General features: G+C 45.4%; 1 protein-coding gene across 3 annotated transcripts in view; it reads right to left on the bottom strand.

Annotated features, from left to right (window-relative positions):
- ttc27 (tetratricopeptide repeat domain 27) overlaps positions 1 to 25111 on the bottom strand; it is a 328446-nt gene that overhangs the window by 39935 nt on the left and 263400 nt on the right. For 2 of the 3 annotated variants that reach the window (XM_072512241.1, XM_072512254.1), the window contains 3 exons: positions 21734 to 21931; positions 15977 to 16088; positions 4385 to 4485 (listed from right to left, as the gene is read on the bottom strand). In XM_072512241.1, coding sequence (XP_072368342.1) covers positions 4385 to 4485; positions 15977 to 16088; positions 21734 to 21931 — 411 coding nt within the window. The remainder of the gene's footprint in view (positions 1 to 4384; positions 4486 to 15976; positions 16089 to 21733; positions 21932 to 25111) is intronic. The other variant, XM_072512247.1, reaches the window with a different exon arrangement.

Genomic DNA, 25111 nt, shown 5'->3' with positions numbered 1-25111 from the left:
TCACAGATTATCATAGAATTTACAGTGCAGAAGGAGGCCATTCAGCCCATCGAGTCTGCACCAGCTCCTGGAAAGAGCACCCCACCCGAGGTCAACACCTCCACCCTATCCCCATAACCCAGCAACCCCACCCAACACTAAGGGAAATTTTGGACACTAAGGGCAATTTATCATGGCCAATCCACCTAACCTGCACAGCTTTGGACTGTGGGAGGAAACCGGAGCACCCAGGGGAAACCCACGCACACACGGGGAGGATGTGCAGACTCCGCACAGACAGTGATCCAAGCCGGAATCGAACCTGGGACCCTGGAGCTGTGAAGCAATTGTGCTGTCAACAATGCTACTGTGCTGCCCTTATCAATGGGAGATAATTGCTAACAAATTTGACTGAATTTTCGAGGTGGTGACTAGTTATGTGGATGAGGGCAGTGAAGTTGATGTGGTCTACAAGACTTCAGTGAGGGTTTTGACAAGGTCCTGCATGGGAGACTGATCGAGAAGGTAAGAACTCGTGGCACCCAGGGCAATTTGGCAAATTGGATCCAAAATTGGCTTAGTGGCAGGATGCAGAAGATGTTGGTCGAAGATTGTTTTTGTGACTGGGAGCCTGTGTCCAGTGGTGTACCGCAGGGATTGGTGCTGAGTCCTTTGCTCTTTAGAGTGTTCATTAATGCTCTAGATGGGAATCTGGTGGGGTATGATCAGTAGGTTTACAGATGACACAACAGTGGTGGTGCGGTCAATAGTGAGAAGGATAGTCTTAGATTACAAGGCAATATAGATGGCAAATGGAATTTAACCCTAAAAAGTGTGAGGTGATGCATTTTGGGAGGACTAATACGTCAAGGGAATATACAATGAATGGTAGGACACTAGGAAGTACAGAGGACCAGGGGGGCATGTCCATAGGTCCCAGAAGGCAGCAGGACAGTTAGATAAGTTGGTTAAGAAGCCATGTGGGATACTAGCCGTTATTATCTGAGGCATAAAAACATAAGCGCAGGGAGGTGATGTTGGAGCTGTATAAAACGCTGGTTAGGTCATGCAGTTCTGGTCGCCATACTATAGGAAGGATGTGATTGCGCTAGAAAAGGTGTAAAGGAGATTAATGAGGATGTTGCCTGGGCTGGAGCATTTCAGCTATGAAGAGAGGCTGGTTAGACTGGGGTGGTTCTCCTTAGAGCAGAAAAGGCTGAGGGGGGACTTCATCAAGGTGTACAAAATCATAAAGGACATAGATAGGGGGGATCGGAGGAAACTTTTCCCCTTATTTGAAAAGTCAATAACCAGGGGGCATAGGTTTAAGGAGGGGATTTGAGGAAAATCCTTTTCACCCAGAGGGTGGTGGGAATCTGGCACTCACTGTCTGAAAGGGTGGTAGAGGCGGGAACCCTCTCAGCATTTAGACGAGCATACAAGGCTACGGACCAAGTGCTGCAAAATGGGTTTAAAATAGATAGGTGCTTGATGGCCGGTGAAGAAATGATGGGTCGAAGGGCCTTTTTCTGCGCTGGAAATCTGTACGACTCTATGACGCCCAGAACTGTGAATGACAGATTTCATTGAAAGATTTTCTATCCCATGTCCAGTTGAAAAAGCTGCTTTGACATTTCTATTGTTCAGAAAAACATCTGGCAATACAGAAAAATGTTTAACTATATAAATAAGGACATCCACACATACAGCCATTACACCAGCGACATTTATACAGAGGCAGCCAATTCTCAATCAAATTGATGTCAGACCATCTCTTGGATATGGTGCAGTTTAAGTTACTACAATGGAGAAACAGTGCAGATGTTCCGAAGTACATCATATTGATTGTACACAGGGTACAGAGAAGGATCAGACAGGGAGGAAAAGCTCCAGGCCATATGGGACTCCTTTCATCCATGGAGGGAAAATAAAGAATGGCTCCTGCTTAGGCATGCAATTCTCCCTCCTACGTGATTTGGGAATATAAAATCTCTGCTGTGGGGTTACGCTGTACTGCTCAGGTCCCAATAAGGAAAATATCCAATGTGGCACCAATCTCAATAGTACAACATAGCAGTTGTATTGCACTGTACAGTTTCTGTTCTAATTGATAATGTAACATCTGGATCACAATAATATCATAAATTATTTGAAACCTGCAATGCTACATCTCCACCAGTCCCGAGGAGCGTGGCAGTGTGAATTGTGACTGCAGAATCACAGTTACCCAGTGGTTGAAGGTGTCCGAATTTGCTTGGTTTATGTTAGGCACTCTACCTACAGTAACGTCACAACTCTTGATTTTCAAGTATAATCGAGATCACAGGAACAAAGTTTCAGAAACCAGTTTGTAAATGTGTTAGTGAGTGTTCTTTGAGGGTGGACTGGGTGTAAGCTGGCCAATATTTCATTGAGCTCAATACAGTTTCAACCTAATGCTGAGCATCAAGAGAAGAACTTGTTCAGGAGATTGAGAGTGTCACAAATAGGACTGAAACCAAGCACAAGCAAGTTATTAAGGCTAAGATCTGAAAACAGTTCCTCATCCGTTATGATTCCACAACCTTTACTCGAGGCAGCAGCTGGAATACAAGCTCGTTATAAAGGGTTCATTGTGGATAGTGTGAAGCCTCTTGCTTTTTGTCTATATGAGCCAGGGAGTAGCTAGTGCCTTAAGGCAGGGATTTCCAAATTTCAGCACCACCCTTAGGATCAGTTTATGAAGATGTTTTATGTAATAAAATCAAAAAAAACAAAACAGTTTTAAGGTGGGCTGGAGTTGATTTGAGAGAATTCACCCGTAGAGTTACGGACGGAACTAGGCTTGATGGGGGCCGAGGTTTAGAATACCAAAACAGAATATACTCTAAAGGTACGTATATAAAGATTGGCTCTACAGTCCCACCAAGGTGTCAAGTGGAACTAGGGAGACTGAACGATATTGAGGTTTTACCGACATATCATGTACAATCAGATGCGCAGAATCCTGATGCAACAAATGCACATTAGATGCAAAAACCTCAATGTACGTACAGAAAAGTACACAAGAAGCACTGACACAGTGGTTAGCACTGCTGCCTCATAGCGCCACGGAACCCTGGTTCGACTCCAGCCTTGAGTGACTGTATGGAGTTTGCACATTCTCCCCGTGTCTCCCTGGGGTTCCTCTGGGTGCTCCGGTTTTCTCCACAGTTCAAAGATGTGCAAGTTAGGTGGATTGAAGGGAGACACAGTGGCTAGCACTGCTGCCTCATGGCGTCGAGGACCCGGGTTCGATCCCGGTCCCTGGTGACTGTCTGTGTGGAGTTTGCACATTCTTCCCGTGTCTGCGTGGGTCTCACCCCCACAACCCAAAGATGTGCAGGATAGGTGGATTGGCCACGCTAAATTGCCCCTTAATTGGAAACAAGAGTTGGGTACTCTAAACTGGTAAAAAAAAAAGGTTAGGTGAATTGGCCAAGATCAATGCGTGGGGTTACAGAGATAGGGGGCGCAATTCTCCCATCAGGAGACTAAGTCCCAGCGCCGGAGTGAAAACCGCAGTGTTTCACTCCGACGTCGGAGGCTGCTCCCAGCCCCCTATTCTCCCGCCCCCGGGGGGCTAGGAGTGGCGTTGCGTCATTAACGCGCGCCGGGTCTTAGCGCCGCGTAAAAGCCAACCCGCGCATGGGTGGTTGCCGTCCTCCCCGCAAGAAGATGTCGGATGGATCTTGCGGGGCGGCGGAGGAAAGGAGGTCCTCCTTCAGAGAGGCCGGCCCGCCGATCGGTGGGCATCGATCGTGGGCCAGACCCCTTTTGAGGCCCCCCTTGGTGCAGGAACCCCCCCGACATGGCCCCCCCCTCCCCCAGCGTTCCCGCGTTGTTCCCGCCGGCAGCGACCAGGTGTGGCCGGCGCCGGCGGGAACCTGTCGTGTTGGGCAGGCCGCTCGGCCCATCCGGGCCGGAGAATCGCCGCTCGCCCGTTACAAACGGCGAGTGGCGATTCTCCCAGCGGCCAGCCATGATTCTCACCGCGCCGGTTTGAGGGGGGGGGGAGAATCGCGTGCGGGTGTCGGGGCGGTGTGGCGGGATTCTCCCACCCGGCGTTGTGGGGGGGGGGGAATTCTGCCCAGGATGGGTGAGTGGGAATCGGTAGAGTACTCTTTCGGAAAGGTTGGTGCAGAATCGCTGGGCCGAATGGCTCCCTCCAGCACTGTAGGGATGCTCACTATTGTGAAGTATATTCACATGAAAATAATGAAAAATACTGATGTTATCCGAATGCAACATATTCCTGGGTTACAATGTCTTGCAATGCAAGTTTTGCAAATGGCTTCCAAATAGGATGAAATTCTCCCTGTATTGCTGTTAGCTGCGAAGATAATTCAGTAATTTAAAAACGTCAAGGATCATTGTGGTGTTCTACCTGTGCTTTGCTGGACAGGCTACGCAGGCTGAGGCGAGCTGAGGACAACATCTGCAGAGCCTCCTGAGGGTTAATCTTGCCTTTACTGCATTTGATTGACACTGCACAAAAGAAACAGACACACACCCATCAAAGACATTAAGGCACAACTTCAATTGCAGCATTAGGCCACTCAATATCACGACGAGATAATGAAGAAATGAACAACTCCATCAGGTGCATTTCGAAAACGGAAAAGAAAAATTATTCAGGAAAAATATGTTTTTAACATTATAATTTTGTGAAAACTGAAGAAAATCCTTAGCACATGACACTTAGATATTGATCAAAAAGACCAAAACCTCTAGATGTTGGAGACCTGAAAATAAAACAAATTAAAATACTGAAATATTCAGCGGGTCAATCAACAACTGCAAAGAAAAAAGCTCAATGTTGTTTTGGTCAGAACTGGAGGATATTAGAGCTGTATTGCACGCCACACACCATCTTGACTTGGAACTATATCGCTGTCCCTTCACACTCCCTTCTCAACAGCATTATGGGCTTACCTACACCATATGGACTACAGCAGCTTAAGAAAGCAGCTTGTCTGTACCTTCTCGAGGGCATCAGGGATGGACAGAAATGCTAGCCTTGCTAGTGACACTCACAACACATTAGAGAATATATATACACATTAAAAAAAGCTTGTAACGAGCAAGGGAAAAGGGATGGGAAGAACTCACCACATTCTCCAGAGCAGAAAATTAGTTATAGGCAAAAGTGATCAAGGGAAGAAGATGATGTTGGACTGGGGTGGGCACAGCAAGGAGGCTTACAACACCAGGTTAAAGTCCAACAGGTTTGTTTCGAATCACTAGCTTTTGGAGCGCAGCTCCTTCCTCATTCACCTGAGGAAGGAGCTGCGCCACGAAAGCTAGTGATTCAAAACAAACCTGTTGGACTTTAACCTGGTTTTGTAAGACATCTTACTAAGGGGGAGAATAGGAGATGAATAACTGACAGGAGTGAAAATATTCCAAGTTAACAGGGGACACAATGAGAGAAGTTACAGAAATAAGAGAGACAAACTTCTCCCCATTACAGGCGCTAATTCACAACTTGCCCCAACCCCTGGAAAGTGCTGTATGGTCATTCCTACATTAGGAGCACAGACTGCCAAGAGACAAATTTGGAGCTGTGGTTAAGTTGTGAGACTTGCAAAATGCCGAGCAAAAAACATGAGATGCTGTTTCTCGAGCTTGTGTTGAGCTTCAATGGAACTGTTGGCAGCCGAGGCCAGAGTGGCAATGAGGTGGACAATGAAAGACGTGACCGAGAGTAGAGCAAGCCACCTTTTATCTAGCCAAGCTAGAAGAGACTGCATAGTGAGCAGCAAATATATCATAAGTTGTAAGAAGTACAAGTGAATTGATTGGAGCGAGTGATTGGTGTCCTAGATGGCAGTCAAAGGGCAGGTAATAATAATCTTTTTTAGTGTCACAAGTAGGCTTACATTAACACTGCAATGAAGTTACTGTGAAAAGCCCCTCGTCGCCACACTCCGGCGCCTGTTTGGGTACACAGAGGGAGAATTCAGAATGTCCAATTCACCTAACAAGCACCTAACTCGAGACTTGTGGGAGGAAACCGGAGCACCCGGAGGAAACTCATGCAGACAAGGTGAGAACGTGCAAACTCCCAACAGTGACCCAAGTCGGGGATCGAACCTGGGACCTGAGTGATGTAAAGCAACAGTGCTAACCACTGTGCTACTGTGCCTTCCAGGTGTGGCATCAGGATCAAATCCCACCATGGCAGCTGGCAGAATTGAAATTCAATGAAAAGATTTAAATGAATTAAGAAAAAAATCTCGAGTAAGCTAGTCTCAGTAATGGTGACTATGAAACCACATGGACCGCAGCACTTCAAGAAGGCAGCTTGCCACCACCATCTCAAGGGCAATTAGGAATGGGCAACAAATGCTGGCTGTGGTGAATACACAAGGGGTTAATGCAAATACATTAAAACTAAGTAAACACTAGAGGGAGCACCAGAGACATCATGACATGCAGACATACAGCAAATGAACACATAGAATAGGACACAACCAATGGGCAGTCAAGACACCTAGAGGTGACACTACCACAAAGGGGCAACCCATCTCAAAGGACAGGGCACACATGCTCTTTCTCTTTTCCACATACGACACTGAGAGAGAGGCACAGGGGCAGATCGGAAGCATCACACCCACCGCATGGCTTAGAGCAGACTGGTTAGTTAGACTGAGTTACTATAGCAAGATTAGCAGGAGAGTCGAACTCAAGTAGGAGAACTGTTAACTGTTCAATAAATGTGTTAAACCTATCCCCAAGTCTGAATCTTCCTTTGTCAGAGCACATATCAAGGAAGCAGCTTATGCTATATGAAGAAGCATAACACAACATAGTTCCAGGAGTGCCTGTTGAATCTATATAGTTCAACTCAGCAAGATCCGTGACTACCAGCAGCAGCACCCAGGCAAGATGTTCGAGATTCCGGTTCCTCAGCAGCTCAGGTACCATGGCAATCTCAGTGGCAACGGACGTGCATTCAGGCAGAGATTTGAGATCTACCTGGTAGCGTCCGACCTAGATGGTGTGGCGGATGCAGAGAAAATAAAGCTTCTGCTCACCATTGCGGGTGCAAGTGCAGCAGAAATCGTCGAGACCTTAAAATACTCCAAAGGGCAAGACAAGAGAGACTTCCAGACGGTCCTGGACAAATTTGAAACATACTGCGAGGAAAACACAAGAGAACGGCAAAAGAGGCGCCAATACTCACCACGAGGCGAAGGTAGGCCTGCAAATGCAGCAAATGGCAGTTTGGATTGGCAGCCATCTTGGGAAAGGAGCCGCACATGCGCAGTTCCCCAAAAGAAGCAGTTCCCCAAAACAGTGTTTTGCGCATGCGCGAGAAGCCGTGCATGCACAGTTGTGCAAAGAGCGCACAGTAAAGGAACAGCGATCTGCGCATGCGCGATCCATTCCTACGCTCTACGTCACTAGCGTCATGAAGTCAGAGGCCCCGGACCACGACCACTTAAAGGGAAAATGTCCCAAAACAGTAAAAAAAAAAAATTTAAGCCGGAAAACACAATTCTTTCATCTGGAACGACAGCACAATGCTTGAACTTCGACCAGTAGCTGAAAGTAACTTCCGCAGAACCCTGCAACAAGCAGTTAGCACCGCCCAAAGAAATGATATGGTCCTTGAAGACTACGACTCAGACGATGATTTCATCATTGGACGTGGCGACCTCCGTACCAAATCCGAACCGCAATGAGATGTGTTGTACAGTGAAGAATCCGACACAGACATGGACGAGTTTTTTGGATTTGAGGATCCTCAGCCCAGCACAGACGACATCCTAACCCAGGAGTCCAGGATTCTGCTGCGGCCTGATGCCCAGAGACAGAGAGAGGTCCAAGCACCACGGAGAGTCCCCGACTCCACACAGAGAGTGGTCCACGCACCATGAAGAGTCCCCGACTCCGCGCAGAAAGCGATGACAGACTCCACAGCGAGACCACTGCACGTCTCCACACAGAGAACACAGAAAGACTCCACGGTGAGACCACTGCACGGCTCCGTTGAGAGCGCACAGATCAACTCCACAGCGAGACCACTGCATGACTCCACACAGGGAACGATGCCAGACTCCACAGAGAGAGCGGTAGAAGCCTCCACAGCGAGCTCGTTGACAGACTCCACGATGGAAGCAACGCAAGACTCCAGAGCGCAGTCCTTGCATGAACAGGACCATGAGGGTCTAGCAACCTTATCTGAGCAACCAGCAGCAGACGATGCAAGTCTGCCACGCTCAAGTGCACAGCAAGACGTCTATGACAGTCTACCACGCTCACGTGAACAACAAAAAGACTATGACAGTCTAGCCAGATTATTTGAGCCACCAGAAGAAGACTCTGACAGTCTACCCAGCTCATCTAACCGACAAGAAGACACTGAAGGTCTACCCACTGTATGTGCGACAAGTGACAAAGGCTTCACAATTCCCATACAAGATGTGCAACATGACAGCGAGACTGAGTGTTCTCCGCTAGTATGTACAGAGGCACTCGACAATTAAAGTGAGGTTACTAATGACTCCAAGTGACACCACGTTAATTCATACCTCATTCACTCGAGCCTCTCCACAAGAAAATGCATTCCTGAACGTTTTGACTCCGGACGGGGAGCATCAACACACCTCAGATGATTCAAGTGAACCTGAAATGACTCCGGACGGGGAGTGTCAAGAAACCAAAGGTGATTCAGGTGAACCAGAAAGGACTCCAGACGGGGAGCATCGACAAGCCAAAGATGATTCCAGTGAACCGGACATGACTCCAGGCGGGGAGCGCCGAGGAATCAGAGACGGCGCGCTCAATGAAACAGCAGATGCCACAAAGGACACTGACAAAGTAACTTTGTGAAGGACTCGAATTCTCCACTCTGTGTGGTCACTGAGCGCAACAAGCACAACAATAAAACCTACAAAATCAACAACAAAGACAACAACAAGAAGCGTACCAAAGGCACCAACGTCAACAATAAGCATGACAAAACCAACAACACTGGAACAACGGCTGGTACGACATGGTACAACTCTGCACCTGCAGGGCAATGTAACAGCACAGCTCCTAACACTGGCAAGAGTACAGCCATAACAGGGCATGACAGCAAATCTCACCGATTCAAGTTTGCTCCACTACACACAAGCAAACCAGCTTTCAAGGCAGATGAGTTTGCTCCATTACGAACAAGCAAACTAGTTTACAACACAGATGCCATACTGCATCGCTACCACAGGCATAGAAAAAAAGTCTAAATCAGACAGCAAAGTGATTTGACCACTTCTTGGTTCCTTAAGCACAGGGACACTGATGCCGTTCACAAGGAAATGCCACCATCAATATCACCACTTCCATAACAGCACAAGAAAGTCACTCGACCATATAAATTTGTGAACTTTGGACTCATACATATTATTTTGTATTGTGTCATCATCACTGTCATCATGATTTGTACATGCCATCACTTATCTACCTATTTTGTTCAATTTTCTTTCACCATGTACAGAAAATATGTAACATGGAAAAAGAGGGAATGTGGTGATATCATCACTGTAAATACACAAGGGGTTAATGCAAATACACTAAGACTAAGTAAACACTAGAGGGAGCACCAGAGACATCATGACACGCAGACATACAGCTAATGAACACACAGAATAGGACACAACCAATGGGCAGTCAAGACACCCAGAGGTGACACTACCACAAGGGGGCAACCCATATAAAAGGACAGGGCGCACATGCTCTTTCTCTTTTCTACAGGCGACACTCAGAGAGAGGCACAGGGGCAGATCGGAAGCATCACACCCACCGCATGGATTAGAGCAGACTGGTTAGTTAGATTGAGTTACTATAGCAAGATTAGCAGGAGAGTCGAACTCAAGTAGGAGAATTGTTAACAGTAATAAATGTGTTAAACCTATCTCCCAGTCTGAACCTTCCTTTGTCAGAGCATACATCAAGGAAGCAGCTTATGCTACATAAAGAAGCATAACACAACACTGGCATGGCCAGCGATGCTTCTATCTGATAAATTAATTTAAAAAAAACTATAATCGGTTGTTGTAAATGCACAGAGTCAAGCAGTTTTATACCACAGAAAGAGGCCCTTTGAGACTGCTCAGTCAGTAAGATCATGGCTGATCTAGTACCCCCCACCCCTCCCCAAAACTCAATTTTAGCAATTAGGGACAGGCAACGAATGTCAGCAATTCCCACATCCCGTGAAAATAATTTTTCAAAATTCAGTTCATTGGATGCCAAACTTCACACAGTTCGGTACAGTGAAGTAGAGAACCTGACCTTGGTGTTTAGAGACTGACGGGCTTTTCTTTCCAGAGACATGTATCACACATCATTCATCGCCAACCAAACTTTCAGCCTCCCTCCTCTCAACAAAGGCAAGACCCAAATTGAAGCCCAACACCCGAACACAATTAACACCCAGCTGAGTTACAATGAACATGAGAAGGTTCCAGGAGAAGGGAGAGGTGAGGGAGGAGTGGGCTAAGGTGTCACAGCGGGAATAGCTCCTTCCAAATGCCGGGAGAGGAGAAATGGCAGAAAATGATGTTTTTCAATATAGGCTCGTTTGATTCTTGGAATCGACCATGAGCTCACTGCCAACATTGAGTGCATTTTTCACATTTTAATAACTGACAATATATCTGCACTCTAAAGTTGGGATATTTATGTAATTAGTTATTTAAAAAGTTGAAAATTAAATCCAGATGACTCCTGCAAGCAACGCCTGTGGCAAACTCACTCTGATGGCGACAATACATCATCAAAATATAAAGAAAACTGTGCCATGATTTCATTTCATTTGCCGTTTATTCCAAGAATAAGACAAGTTCACTGAGAATCAAAAGCAAAGTACTGATGCTGGAATTCTGAAATAAAAACAGCAAATGGCAGAAATACTCGGAGATCGGGCAGCATTGTGGAGAGGGACATGGAGTCAACATTTCATCAGGACTGTTCTGATTTTATTCTGATGAAAGATAATCAACCTGAAAAGTTTACTGTTTCTCTCTCCACAGATGCTGTCTTCACTGAGATCCTCTCGTTTATTTACTTGTCTAAAACCCAAGACCTCCCATTTCCAACTCCCCAAAGTCATCCCGCCTCCACCCTCAGATCACCTGCTGCTGCAACCCTCGTCTTTGTGTTTCCTCTTGATTTGACCATTCCAATTCTCTCCTGGCTGATCTCCCATCCTCGATAAACTTAAGCTTGTCCCCACTTCTGCTGCTGGGAACCTAAATCGCACCAAGTCTTGACCTAGTTTTATCTCCCAGTTGGGCAACGCCTCAATTTTAACATTTTCAAATTCCCCCAGGGCCTCCCCCATTTCTATCTCTGCAACCTTCTCCAGAACTTCGTTCAGCGGCCTTGACATCGATCATTGTTAAGTGCTTCATCATGAGACACAATAACTCCATACTCCCAAAATACCTTGATCCACTACAATTTGCATACCGTCACAACCGGTCCACAGCAAACGCCATAGTCCTGGCCTTACACTGATCCCTGGAGCATCTCGACAACAAGGACTCCTACATCAGACTCCTATTTATTGTCCACAGCTCCGCCTTCAACACCATAATCCCAGCCAAGCTCATATCAAGCTCCATAACCTAAGACTTGGCTCCTCCCTCTGCAACTAGATCCTCGACTTCTTGATCCATAGACCACAATCAGTAAGGATAAACAACAACACCTCCTCTACGATAGTCCTCAATACCGGGGCCCCGCAAGGTTGCGCACTTAACCCCCTACTATACTCCCTATACACACTAAATTCTGGCAGAATTTGGCTCCAATCGATCTACAAGTGTGCTGATGACACGACCGTATTGGTTCGGATCTCGAACAACAATGAGTAAGAGTGCAGGAGGGAAATAGAGAACCTAGTGGAGTGGTGTAATGGCAACAATCTCTCCCTCAATGCCAGCAAACCTAAAGAGCTGGTCAATGACTTCAGGAAGCAAAGTATCGTACACACTCCTGTCTGCATCAATGGTGCCGAGGTGGAGATGGCTGACAGGTTCAAATCCCTGCGTGTGCACATCACCAAAAATCTGTCCTGTTCCACCCACGTCGACGCTACAAACAAGAAAGCACAACAGGGCCTATACTTTCTCAGGAAACTAAGGAAATTCGGTGTGTCCACATTGACTCTCACCAATTTTTACAGATGCACCATAGAAAGCATCCTACAAGGCTGCATCACAGCCTGGTATGGCAACTGCTCGGCCCAGGACCGTTAAGAAGCTACAGTCAGGAACACAGCCCACTCCATCACACAAACCCAGCTCCCATCCATTCACTCTGTCTACACCTCCCACTGCCTTGGGAAAGCAGGCAGCATAATCAAAGACCCCTCCCACCCGGGGTTATTCACTCTTCCAACCTCTTCCATTGGGCAGGAGATACAAAAGAACACGCACTAACAGGTTCAAAAACAGCTTCTTCCTCGCTGTTACCAGTCTCCTGAATGACCGTCTTATGTTCTGATCTGATCTCTTCTCTACTGAATAATACTGTGCTCCATGTGCTTCACCCGATGACTGTGCCTTGGTATTTACATTGTGTAATTATGTATGTCCTATGTTTTGTTTTCATGTATGGAATGATCTGTCTCTACGCAGAACAATACTTTTCACTGTACCTCGTTACATGCGACAATAAACAAATCCAATCCAATGAAGGCTCTCCACCTCTCTATCCCTCTTTGCTCCTTTAAGACATTCAATCAAATCTACTTCTTTGGCCAGGCTTTTGGCCATATCATCCTGTGGCTTAGTATCAAATTCTGATAACGCCCCTGTGAAGTGCCCTGGGATGTTAAAAGGTGTGATATAAACGCAAGATGTCGTCATCTAATGTGGTTTAATATTTTTGCCTAATTTGATTTGATTGCACTATGCATCACAAATGCCCAGGATTGTGATCAGATCCTGGGGCACTAGATCTGGTTCTTGAGCTCTTGCTAATGCCTTCATCGAGATCAGTTAATGAAACAGGGTGCGTCCACTCACAGTGTTAAACACCTCTACAATCATTACCTCCAGTGACGACAGGTAACAGAAGTTCGCACATAAGATATCTCCGGCTAGGGTCCTTGTTTTTTTGGTATTTCTTTGCCCAGTTACCGGGGGAGTTAGGTGGACAAACTAATAGTATAAGGCACTGATCGCCGAATGTAGGTTGAAAGTTACAAAAAAGGATGAGGGAAAAGATATGAGTCGTAGTTCTTCGACGGAGCCGGAGAGAGTGGGAGGCTTGTTGGGAGGGAAGATGGCAGAGGTGACCGTGGCGGGTATGATGGCTCGTATCACAGTGGAAACGCACTGGGATAATGGCACACAAATTCAAAAACCAATTTGGGAAATACTTTGAAAGGCAAGGAAGGGAGATGATGGAGGCCCTCAAAGATTGTCGAGGAGGCGCTTAGTCCGACACCGGAGAAAGTAGGAAAAATCTCGGAGGCCGTGAAAGAACATGTGGACGTGATCTTGTCGAGGCATAGCGACCACATTTCCTCGCTGGAAGCCAAGGTGCTGCTAGTGCAGGAGAGAAACATGAGGCTGTGGGCGAAGGTCGAGGACCTGGAAAACAGTATTGTGGAGTTGCCGAAGGGGGTCGAAGGCCTGAGGCCAACTGAATATTTTCCCCAGATGTTTGCGAAGCTGCTGGGAGGGAGAGGGTGGTTGAAATGAACAGATGTCCCCATCTCAGCTGGATAGTACCCATTGATCACTCTGTCAGAGACCTGAAACGAATGAGCCACGATGGGCGGTGATAGTTTATTTTAATAGCTTCCAAAAGAAGGAACAGGTCCTGAAATGAGCCGAAGAGAACCGGGATGTGAGGTGGGAAGAAAGCAACATCAGGGTTTAGCAGGACATTGGCCAGAGCTGGCGAAGAGGCGTGCAGCCTTTAATAAGCCAAAGTCGGCACTATATAAGAATGGAGTGCGTTTTGGAGTGGTATGCCCGACAAGGTTGAGAGTTACGTATAACTCCGATATATTGGAGGAGGCGGAAGCTTTTGTCAAGGAACAAGGACTTGGACTTAATTGAAAGGGTTTGAATGGGACTTTAATGGGTGTTGATGGGAAAGGCTTGCTTGGGGATGTTTCAGTGGTTATTTGGGGTTTCTTGTTCTGTATTGGAGGGGGCGGGGAGTGCCAAGTGAAATTTTTTTTTGCGGGGGGGGGGGGGGGGGCAATGGTTAAGGCAGCAATATGGATAATACATGGACCATGGTGCGATGTTGGGAATTGCAGGCGCTTTGGTGATTCCTTTGCAGCGGAGGCGGGCATGGGAGCTACTTTTTTCCTCATTCTTTAGCGGATGCTACCTGACTAGCAGTTAGGTCGGTAGTAGCTAGTGATGGGAGAGTGGTGGTGGAGAGGCTGTTGGACCGGTTTAGACAGGTTTCGATGAGCCCAGTGTATTTGTTTGGTGGTGGGGGGTAAGAAGAGTGCTGACGGTGACCAGATGTTTTACTTTGTCTCACCTTATGGGTGGGGTTGACAGCCACCTTAGGTGGGCCCTGCGTCTAGGAATTTGGAGTAAGGGCGGGACAATTCTTCATAATGAAAATGACTGACTTGGGGGGGGGGGGGTGTTCGGTGATGGCCGCCTTCTATTGTTTATTCAATGCAATTGGTCACCGTTAATTGTTAAGGGGGTGCCGAGGATTTAGATTTTGTGAGGTATTGTTCCATTTTTGTTTTTTTATGGTTGATGTATATAGATTTGTTGATTTTTTTCTAGTTTGTATTTTATATTTCCTCATACAAGGCCGCCTCCTGGTGAATCTGTGCTGTGACCTTTCTGAAGCATCACTTTCCTATAAACATACCTTTTGTTCGTTTGTCCTTGTATCTCTTTACGTGGATTGTTGTAAAATTTTGTCTGATAAAGTTCCTGTGAAGTGCCTTGGTACATTTTGCTACGTTCAAGATTCTATGTAAGTGCAGGTTGCTATTCTAACGTGCAACCCACTGCCGCACCCAGTATTTCAACAGTGATTACATTGTGGGAACAAGTATTGGAATCCAGACCTAGAGACTTCATCTCCAGCTGCCCACAATCTCTTATCGTAACCCTGTTCATTTTTAAATGAGAGTAGAATAAAACCAAATTAAATGTGGAACCAGATGTGGATGCACAAGAGGGTGCTGGAGCGTGGCGTCTCTCTGCGAGCTCCCCCTAACAGATCCTCTTTTTACTTACACCTTACAATCGTTCTAATCTTTTAAAATTTAATTCTACATGTGTACCTTGTGTTGCCCTATTATGTATTTTCTTTTATTTCCTTTTCTTTTCAAGTACTTAATGATCTGCTCGCAGAAACATACTTTTCACTGTACCTTGATACACGTGACAATAAACAAAATCCAATCCAAAAGTCCCAGTTAATTCCGGTACTGACATGATGGGCAGAATGGCCTTCTACCATGCTGAATCATTCTATGAGTCTGTGATTCTTAATAAACTGCAAAATATATATTTTTTTACATTCTTTGGTTTACTGACATAGATACAGAAACACTGTGGTAATTGAATAACTAACCACAAACATTGTTTGCAAAAGGGGGTGGGGAAAAGACACATTAGCTTCTTATTGCTGTCCAATAACTCCTACTAGAAAGTGTGCATGTGAGAGCACGGCTGGGCTGCGATCCTCTCTCTGATGAGAATACTGATTCTATCCATTCCATTGCACCTCTGTTTGGTGTCTATCACTTGGCATTAAGTTCCCAAGTCAAGGCCATTTATCTGAGTGAGAAACAGTAATGGTCCCAACATTGAGCCCTCGGGGTACCACCTAAATTAAAGGCATCAGCTCCAACATACCCTCACTTTCCCTGCTGGCTGTTCTACAGGACAGCAATCAGGACCCAGGGGATTAGCACTGATTCGACTGAGCTGGGTGTAAACTGATGGATCACAGGTGCTAGCTACAAGTGCTGAGAACTTACCGTGTGCAAGTTCTATCGCTCCTTTTGCTACTTCTTTGAAAGATGCAGCATCGTTCTCCCATCTACTGGATTGGGTTTCACATCGATGAGCTTTAACTAGATACTGCAGTGCCTGCAGATAAAAGGAAAGATATTAGACAAGATGTGAAGCTAACACAGTCTACTTATTTTCCTCATTACATCCCCTCTACTCTCTTAGAAGCAAAGAAAGGTTACGGCGCAGCCAAACCATTGACATCATTCTGGTGACAGCAGCTATGCTCGTCACTATCAACCACATGGCCAATTTCCAAATCATCTGCAAATTTCCCTACACTGCCTCCCACATTCACTCATTAATATATACAACAAACAGTAAGGACCCCAAAACTGAGCCCTGTGGAATGCCACTGGAAACCACTTTCCATTCACGAAAACATCCATCAACCTTACCCTTTGTTCTCTTCTTTTCTCTCCTCATCAACGTCGCTCTACCCTCCCTTAGCTGAAGGGTGGTAGAGTGGTCCAATCAACCATGCTCAGAATAACTTTACACACTCAGGGTATTCAGAGTTAACTTGCCAGTCAAAGTTAGAATAATTCAAACTCAGGCCAGTCAGTTCATATTGGAATTAAACCATACAGTTACTTAGAGTTTTTCTAATAACGCCTGAATGGCCACTTGTCAGCCTGTAACAACTTGTATATATAGTGTCTGCAACATAATAAAATATTCCAAGGTGATATACACGGGCATAGTGAAAAGAAATATGACGCCGAGTCACATAAGGAGATATTGAGGCAGATGATATTGGTCCAAGAGGGAAGTTCTATGGAGTGCCTTAAAGGAGGAAAACAAGGTAGCTGGACAGAGGGGTTTCGGGAAGGAGCGCAGAGCTTAGGGAGCTGAAGCCACAGCCAACCATTGGTGCAGCTATTAAACTCAGGGATGCTTACTGGGTCAGAATTGGCGAAACACAGATACCTTGGAGATTACAGAGATGGGGAGGAGTGAGACCAGGAAAGAATTTGATAATAAGGACAGGAATTCTAAAATCAAGGGGATGCTTTACTGGAACAAGTGTAGGTCAGCCAGCAGAAAGGTGAAGTGTGATCAGAATCTGGCCCAAGTTAGGACAATGGCGCAGAGGTTTGGATTAATTCAAATTGCCGGAAGTTGAATGTAAAGACTGGCCAGGAATTGATTGGAATAATCAAGTCGGGAGATAACAAAGGCACAAATCAGGGTTTCAGCAAAGATGACCTGAAGCAGGGGCAATGTTGTGAGGTGGAACTAGACGGACTTTGTGGCAGCACAGATATGTGGTCAGAAGTTCATCTCAGGGTCAAATAGGACACTGAAGTTGCTAGCAGTCTGGTTCCTCCTCAGACAGTTAGCAGGGAGGGAAATGCTACAAGGCAAGTGCATTTTAAAGATCTACATCTGTATGAAAAATTAATACAATATGATTTTTAAAAAGTCATTATGAAGTATTTCCTTAACCCATGCGCACTTAGAAGCAAAGAGGACGTCCAAACAAATATGTGAGCTATTTCATATTTAAGGACTAGTGACATTTAGCAATTCTATTCAAAGGGTAATTATAGAATTTACAGTGCAGAAGGAGGCCATTTGGCCCTTGGAAAGAGCACCCTACTTAACCCCTTGCCTCTACCCTATCCCCGTAATCCAGTACCCCCACCTAATCTTTTTGGACACGAAGGGCAATTTAGCAAGGCCAATCCACCTAACCTGCGCATCTTTGGACTGTTGGAGGAAACGAGAGCACCCGGACATGGGGAGAACATGCAAACTCCACACAGTAATGTGCGGCCAGAATTGAACCAGGACCCTGGAGCTGTGAGGCAGCAATGCTAACCACTGTGTCGCCCATATTTGATATGTAATTGATATATAATACTGGAACCATCTGCATTTTCTGATTTAAATTAGGTATAGTACTTGCCTATCACAGCTTAACGGCTAATTAAGACCTTAAAATGGCACACAAGGAATGAACAACTGCAAGTATTAAGGAATAAAATAACTCCGATACAAAAGGGCAGTACGATGGCGCAGTGGTTAGCATTGCTGCCTCACGGCGCCGTGGTCCCAGGTTCGATCTTGGCTCTGGATCACTGTCCGTGTGGAGTTTGCACATTCTCCCCGTGTTTGCATGGGTTTCGCCCCCACAACCCAAAGATGTGCAGGGTAGGTGGATTGGCCATGCTAAATTGCCCTTAATTGGAAAAAAATGATTGAACACTCTAAAATTTAAAAATAAAACTCCGATAAAAAGTCATACGGACTCAAAACGTTAATTGTGTTTCTTTCTCCACAGATGCTGCCAGACCTGCTGAGTGTTTCCAGCATTTTCTGTTTTTATTTCAGATTTCCAGCATCCGCAGTATTTTGCTTTTATAACAAAATGGTCTATCAACTATAAACACAATGTTTTTGCTCTAAAGTGTTCTGATAACCTTTTAACCCATTTAATCAAGTTGCACTCTTGTAATCTGTCACTCTTTTTGAACCCGCTAACTCATTTTTCTGAATTTTACAACCCAAGTATTGAAAAAAGCCCTTTTAAAAGTTATCTAATATCTCTTGCAAATTCTTTTTTGAAAAAAAAAAATGCCGTTTTTTTATAGTGTGCTTTCTTGTCCTCAACTACGCTGTTTCAGATTGCGTTTTTCAGGTGATGCACCAAGGGGAGCCTAGTTTTCACAGACAGAAATCTCCCCATGACAGCCAATCCTGAGCTGGAGAGCTGTACGGGATTAGGTATGAATGGAGGAAGTACATGCATCGACTGTCTCAAGGCACAGTGCAAAAAGTGTCATATGCCTTTGCCCAAATAAGCAGTGCAGAAGCAAATGTGTGCACGGATCAACCTCCCCACTCCGAAAGTGCCTGCAAGTCCTTGGATTTAAAACAAGTAAAAGAAAACATTGGATCTGTAAATCCCAAACAGGTTTTTAAGAAGGAACTCAGCATGGAGCCTTCTCATTCACTGAAAGGACTTTTTTTGTGTCAATTATTTGAATAGACTTTTTGTGCTTATGAAAAACATGGAAGCGAGTGTCAAAAGCTTCCGAAATTGTTTTGGACCATGGCAGTGAAATGATTGAGTATGGTAAACTCTCCAGGCATTACAAATATCAGTGTGTCTGGGCCAAGACCTCTGGGAGTCTGCGGCAAAAAGCGGTGGGGTTACGTGGCAGGAGTTTTCTGATCCTTTGGTATGAAAATCCCAATTTAAAAAGTTAATGTGTTCTGGATGGGGGATTTGAACGTGTGCCATCAACCGCAGTTCCCCTGAAACAACTGCAGAAGGATATGATTCGGCACAGAAAATCTATTAAGTTTCTTAAAATATCCGTATATGAATTCTATCACCTGGATGCTGATATGGAGAGCCCCCTCTCCTTGGATCTCATTGGTAATATTCCAGCTCTCGAGTCAGGAGATCAAAGTCACACCTGGACTTGAGCATGCAATCCCAGCTGACACTTCAATGCCACGCTGAGAGAGTGCTACTTTGTCAGCAGTGCTGTCTTTCAGATTTGACATTAAATCGGGGCCCTGTCTGTTATCTTAGATGAAGGTAAAAGAAAATCCACGACATCTTTTGAAGAAAAGCAGGGGTGCTCTGCCAATGTCCAGGTTAACATTTTTTCCCCTCAAACAGGACCAGGGAAAACGGATGCAAACTGTGGCAAGGGTCTAGATCTGCCTTCGATCAATTTAATGGGTTCCACAGGTGCCCTGAACTTCAGATAGAAGTTAGGAGGTCCTGGATAGCAGTGTACCTGGTTAGAAACCGGCAGCACATTTCACCTTGATATCGATGGCACTTGCTGCGGAATGTTTGGACAACCACATTTCCCCACAGCAAGTTGCCAATCTCCCGCTTGCTACTTAGATGTTCGAGTGTGTGACATATGCATTATCTAAACAGCAGTACAGTAATAGCATCATTACGGGCTTGGGGGTCAGGCAATCTATTATCAAAGAAAATATTTAAAACCAAAAAGATGAGGAGAAGCAATTACTCAGTGCATAATTAAAAATAAAGGAGCTAATAAGTGCCGAATGTTTTGTATTCCAAGTGGTACTGACATCCCCACAACAATGCACTTTGAGACACAAGCACTGTAAAATCTCACTTACAGCTTGGGTCTAATTTTCAGTTCCCTTGTCATAAAATGGCCCAGACCTTGCATTCAGCAGTGAACAAGTTACGGTTTGTCTGAAATGACTGTGGTAGGGTGGCGCAGTGGTTAGCACTGCTGCCTCACAGCGCCGAGTACTGCGGTTCGATCCCGGCCCCGGGTCACTGTGTGGAGTTTGCACATTCTCCCCATGTTTGCGTGGGTCTCACCCCCACAACCCAAAGATGTGCAGGGTAGGTGAATTGGCCATGCAATATTGCCACTTAATTGGAAAAAGGAATTGGGGACTTCAAATTTATTTGAAAAATCAAATGACTGCGGCGTAGCCCAAGTCAATGGTCCCACCGGGTCCTGTCAGCGTGTAAACCTGGGCTTATTACAAATATTGGGGTAAACCCAGAGCAAAGATATATTTAAGGTTGTAAGGGCGGCACGGTGATGCAGTGGTGAGCACTGCTCCCTCACGGCGCCGAGGACCCGGGTTCCATCCCGGGTCACTGTCTGTGTGGAGTTTGCACCTTCTCCCCGTGTCTGTATGGGTCTCACCCCCACAACCCAAAGGTGTGCAGGGTAGGTGGATTGGCCATGCTAAGTTGACCGTTAATTGGAAAAAATAAATTGGGTAATCTAAATTTAAAAAAAAAAGAAAAAAAAATATGTTTAAGGGTGCACCAAGCAAATGTGGATCCAGTTCAGGAGGGCGGCCCTTCAAAATCAACAGACGTATCAAAACACTCTCAGCATTCCTGGCATCTGCCCTCATCCCTTTATCCCAGCTCTTCAGTCCCCCTGATTTTAGGGGAGAGCAAGAGAGGGGTGGGGAGCAGAGCCGGAAGTGTCAGGGGGACCGGGGATGTGGCTTCAATTAAAGTTGTTTATTTTTTACTTGATCTCTCAGTGAAAACAGTTAGCGGCCATGGGACTAAAGACAGGTTTCAGGGGGCACGTCTTCACCTTGACACTGGGCCTCCCAATCCACCTGCAGCCTTGCTAGAACAGGGATAGCAAGTTCCAGCTGTGGCCAGCAAAAAAGATAGGCAAATGGTTTTGAATGCAGTTAGTGGCATACACTTCTGCTTCACTGTTGATCACAAGATCAGAGGCCATTTTATTAAAAAAAAAAAGTTTTCAAATAATATATGTGGTATGTACATTTAAATGGTTTTTGGTTGAAGAGGTAGGACTAGCACTAAAGAATGCTGAGTATCTGTGCACATACACACCCTTATTCCTAATTAAACACAGACGACATTGAAAAACTAAAGCTGTGGGTGATTTAGAATACTAAATCACGGGCAGGCGAGACACTCCAATGGCACAGCACATCGGTGAAGGCAATTAGATTCTTCAGACAGCAAGTTTTCAATCTAAATCCATGGAACTTGGCAGCCAGGCAACACATGTCACCCGACAGTAACCCTTTTGTAGCTGGTTTAGCAGGGCACCCGGAGAGGCCGACCAGGCCTTTGTTTACCTGGTCCTCTTTCTTCTTCAGAATGGCCGAGACGGTGCACCTGGGCAACCAAGGCTGGAAGAGAAAAGTTAGATGGACACAGAATGCTTGGGTCCTGCACAAAGTGCACAGCGCTACCGAGTACTGACCTTTTCGTTCTCTGCTGCATTCTCCGTTTGACCGCCTCCGCAAAGCTTGGCGTACAATTTCCAAATCTCAGCATCGTTGGTTACTTTGGACGTCACCCTACCAAAGAGCTCCCGCAGTTTTCCTGTCAAAAGCTTTGCAGGATCCCCTTTGCGGTCGGCAATCCCTTCATCCACAGCTCGCACCAGGATTTTCAGAACCTGAAATGGCCACAAGAAGTGACTGCGATTTATGCATACGCTTTTTTTGGGGTCAACCTGACTCAGCTGCTAAATTTTTTTTGCCCGTCTACCAGGAGGTTGTGGGTTTCAGCTCCGTACTAGAACTTGAGTGTGACAGTAACTTATGGCGACATCACAGTGCTAAAGGAACGAATATTGCTCTTGGTATAGGATTTTAAAATAAGAAAGTGAACCGATTTCTGCGAGGGCAATGGTGGGGGTACTACATTTGGATTCAGTACTTATGAAGCAAAAAAAAAAAAAAAAGTCACGTCAAGAGAACTGTGCACTTTAACGGGATACATGATTTATTTTTTTTTAAACAATTTCTCTTGAAATTCCCTCTCCTGTCCTAGAGATTTTGATCCCTTGCTTGTTCCACAGCCACCAGTCACCCTCCAGGACCACACCAGAGTGAATATTTTACCCATGTCCCTGTCCACTTGGTGAGTGGTGGCAGCTAATTGAATCTCAGGAAGAATTGGAGCTATACCTAATGTCCATGGGCACCAAGGGGAATCCAATTCATTTTTTCCAATTAAGGGGCAATTTAGCATGGCCAATCCACCTACCCTGAACATCTTTGGCTTGTGGGGGCGAAACCCAGGCAAACACGGGGGGAATGTGCAAACTCCACACGGACAGTGGCCCAGAGCTGGGTTCGAAACTGGGACCTCGACGTCGTAAGGCAGCTATGCTAACACTGCGCCATCGTGCTGTCCCTGGGAGTTCAAATCTAACAATACCGTCGCTAACATGGCTTTGAGACCAGAGGTTAGGTCCTCTGCTCAGCCCGTGACCCACAAAAGCCTCTCCACAAGGTCCAGGTGAGGAGTGTGATGGAATATTCACTACTTGTCTGGGTGTGGCACCGACAACAGCACTCAATGTCATCCAGGGTCGTCAACCTGACTGGCACCCACTCAATGTCAGCTAGAGTGTCCATCCACAAGTGGGACCACAATCAACTAACCAAGCTTACTTCAAAATCCATTCCTCTATGTCCTTTATCACCATGAAAGGCTGCAGCAGCAATGTCGTGGGAATACCAACACCTGAAGGTTCTCCTCTAAGTCATAAACCACGTCCACGTGGAAAGAGACCGCTGTTCCTTCAGTGTTGCTGGGTCAGTATCCATTTTGAGGGCACCATCACCACAAGGACTGCAAGGAGTAATGGACCTGCGTCCTGGGAGCTTGTGCCATATAAGTCTCGCAGTTTCCTCTGACATGGATATACCAGGATCAATCTGTAACTTATATTTCTAAACTATTGATCTGTTGCATTTAAAAGAGAGGAGGGTGGTGAGGTCAATACAGAGTTTTTTGAGAGATTGAGGATAAGTCACGGCTTTGAAACACTGCCACCTTCTCGGGGTAGCTACGGTGGGAAATAAGTCCACTGTAACCCATATCCAGAGAGCGAGAAAATACTTCGATTAATTTCATATACATGTCAATAAAACTGCAAGCTGCTAAGAGAAAGCAGCTCATCTCCAGCTTCTGATGTTTGGAATGTGTAATACTTGCGAACGGGATCAAACTGGGCTAAGATGCACCTTACACTAATATCTGGCTCGCTGTCCAGCTTGGTAAATGAGAAACAGCCATTTCAGCAATATATTGGAAGGCCACCATTGTTTGTAGAATTCAATCCAAGCGTGAATTACCCCCTTACAGAGAGGGAAAACGCAGGAACCAAACTGTAGCAAGGGAAATCTGTTAGACTGGAACTGGCTATATATCAGAGTTCAGTACAGCACAGAAAAACGTTACTGTTGCATGCAAGTGGTTTAAAAAGTGTTGAGTTCAAACTGTTCATCTATAATTTTATCCAAACAAATACAAATGAGTCTTTGCATGTGGTTTTACCGTCCCCCGATGAGCAATATACAGGCATTCTTGGAACAATATGAACCAACAGTGAAGAAACCACATGCAAAAAGCCACTAATTAATTCTAACTGGTGATCCAGACGTATTAACTTTATAATGAGTAATTTTTACTCTAAAGCACAGAACAGCTGAGGTATTCACAGGCTACAAGAGAACTAGCAAAGATTCCTCAGTGCGCCCATGCACAGGGATATTGTCAATGTGTTTACCATATAAATAGCAATTACTGGTCACTGTCTGTGTGGAGTTTGCACATTCTCCCCGTGTCACAGAATTTACAGTACAGAAGGCCATTCGGCCCATCGAGTCTGCACCGGCCCTATGCACACACCTCCACCCTATCCCCATACCCCACCTCACCTTTTTTTTTTTGGACACTAAGGGCAATTTAGCAGAGCCAATCCACCTACCCCTGCACATCTTTGGACTGTGGGAGGAAACCGGAGCACCCGGAGGAAACCCACACAGGCACAGGGAGAACGTGCAGACTCCGCACAGACAGTGACCCAAGCCGGGAATCGAACCTGGGACCCTGGCACTGTGAAGCCATTGTACTAACCACAATGCTACCGTGTTGCATGGGTCTCACCTCCACAACCCAAAGATGTGCAGGCTAGGTGGATTGGCCATGCTAAATTACCCCTTAATTGGGGAAAAAAAGAATTGGGTACTCCAAATTAAAAATAAATAAATACCAATTACTGAGAGAGAGGAAACACTAGCAATTATAAATGATAAAATCTCAGTGTTAAAATTTAAGTTCATGAATTGGTCAGTGAGTGGATACACCATGTGATGTGGACTACATCGATGATTTATCCTTGTGGCATCAAAAAGCCTGGAGTCCGAAATACCTATTGTGTTGTATTTGAAGACTACAAAAATCCTTCCAAAAACAGGTAGTGATTCACACGCTGAGTGTATAAACTGAACCGCCAATGTGGGTGGTCGCCATTTTGATATGTGAAACAAAATAACACTGTGGCAATTTATATAAAATTAATGTGGCACAGATTAATAAACAAATTAATTGTACAGATTCCTTTAATCACAATGAAAGAGTGTTAAATCCATCAAATTCATTGTCTTCGGAATCCAACACAAATAGTTCATCAAGTTCACTCTGAGTCACTTTGGCTTTGGCATCATGGTAAGGATCAAATGTGATCTTTCCTCTTTCAGAGTCATATCTCCAAAACAAATCATCTTTGTCTCCATCCACTGAATTGGACAGTCCACATTTCTTTTTTTAAAACAAATTTAGA

Source organism: Scyliorhinus torazame, chromosome 1 (genome assembly GCF_047496885.1).
Source record: "Scyliorhinus torazame isolate Kashiwa2021f chromosome 1, sScyTor2.1, whole genome shotgun sequence".
Lineage (NCBI taxonomy): Eukaryota > Metazoa > Chordata > Chondrichthyes > Carcharhiniformes > Scyliorhinidae > Scyliorhinus > Scyliorhinus torazame.
Note: the sequence above shows the minus strand (reverse complement) of the source record. Positions and strands in the feature narration are given on the sequence as shown.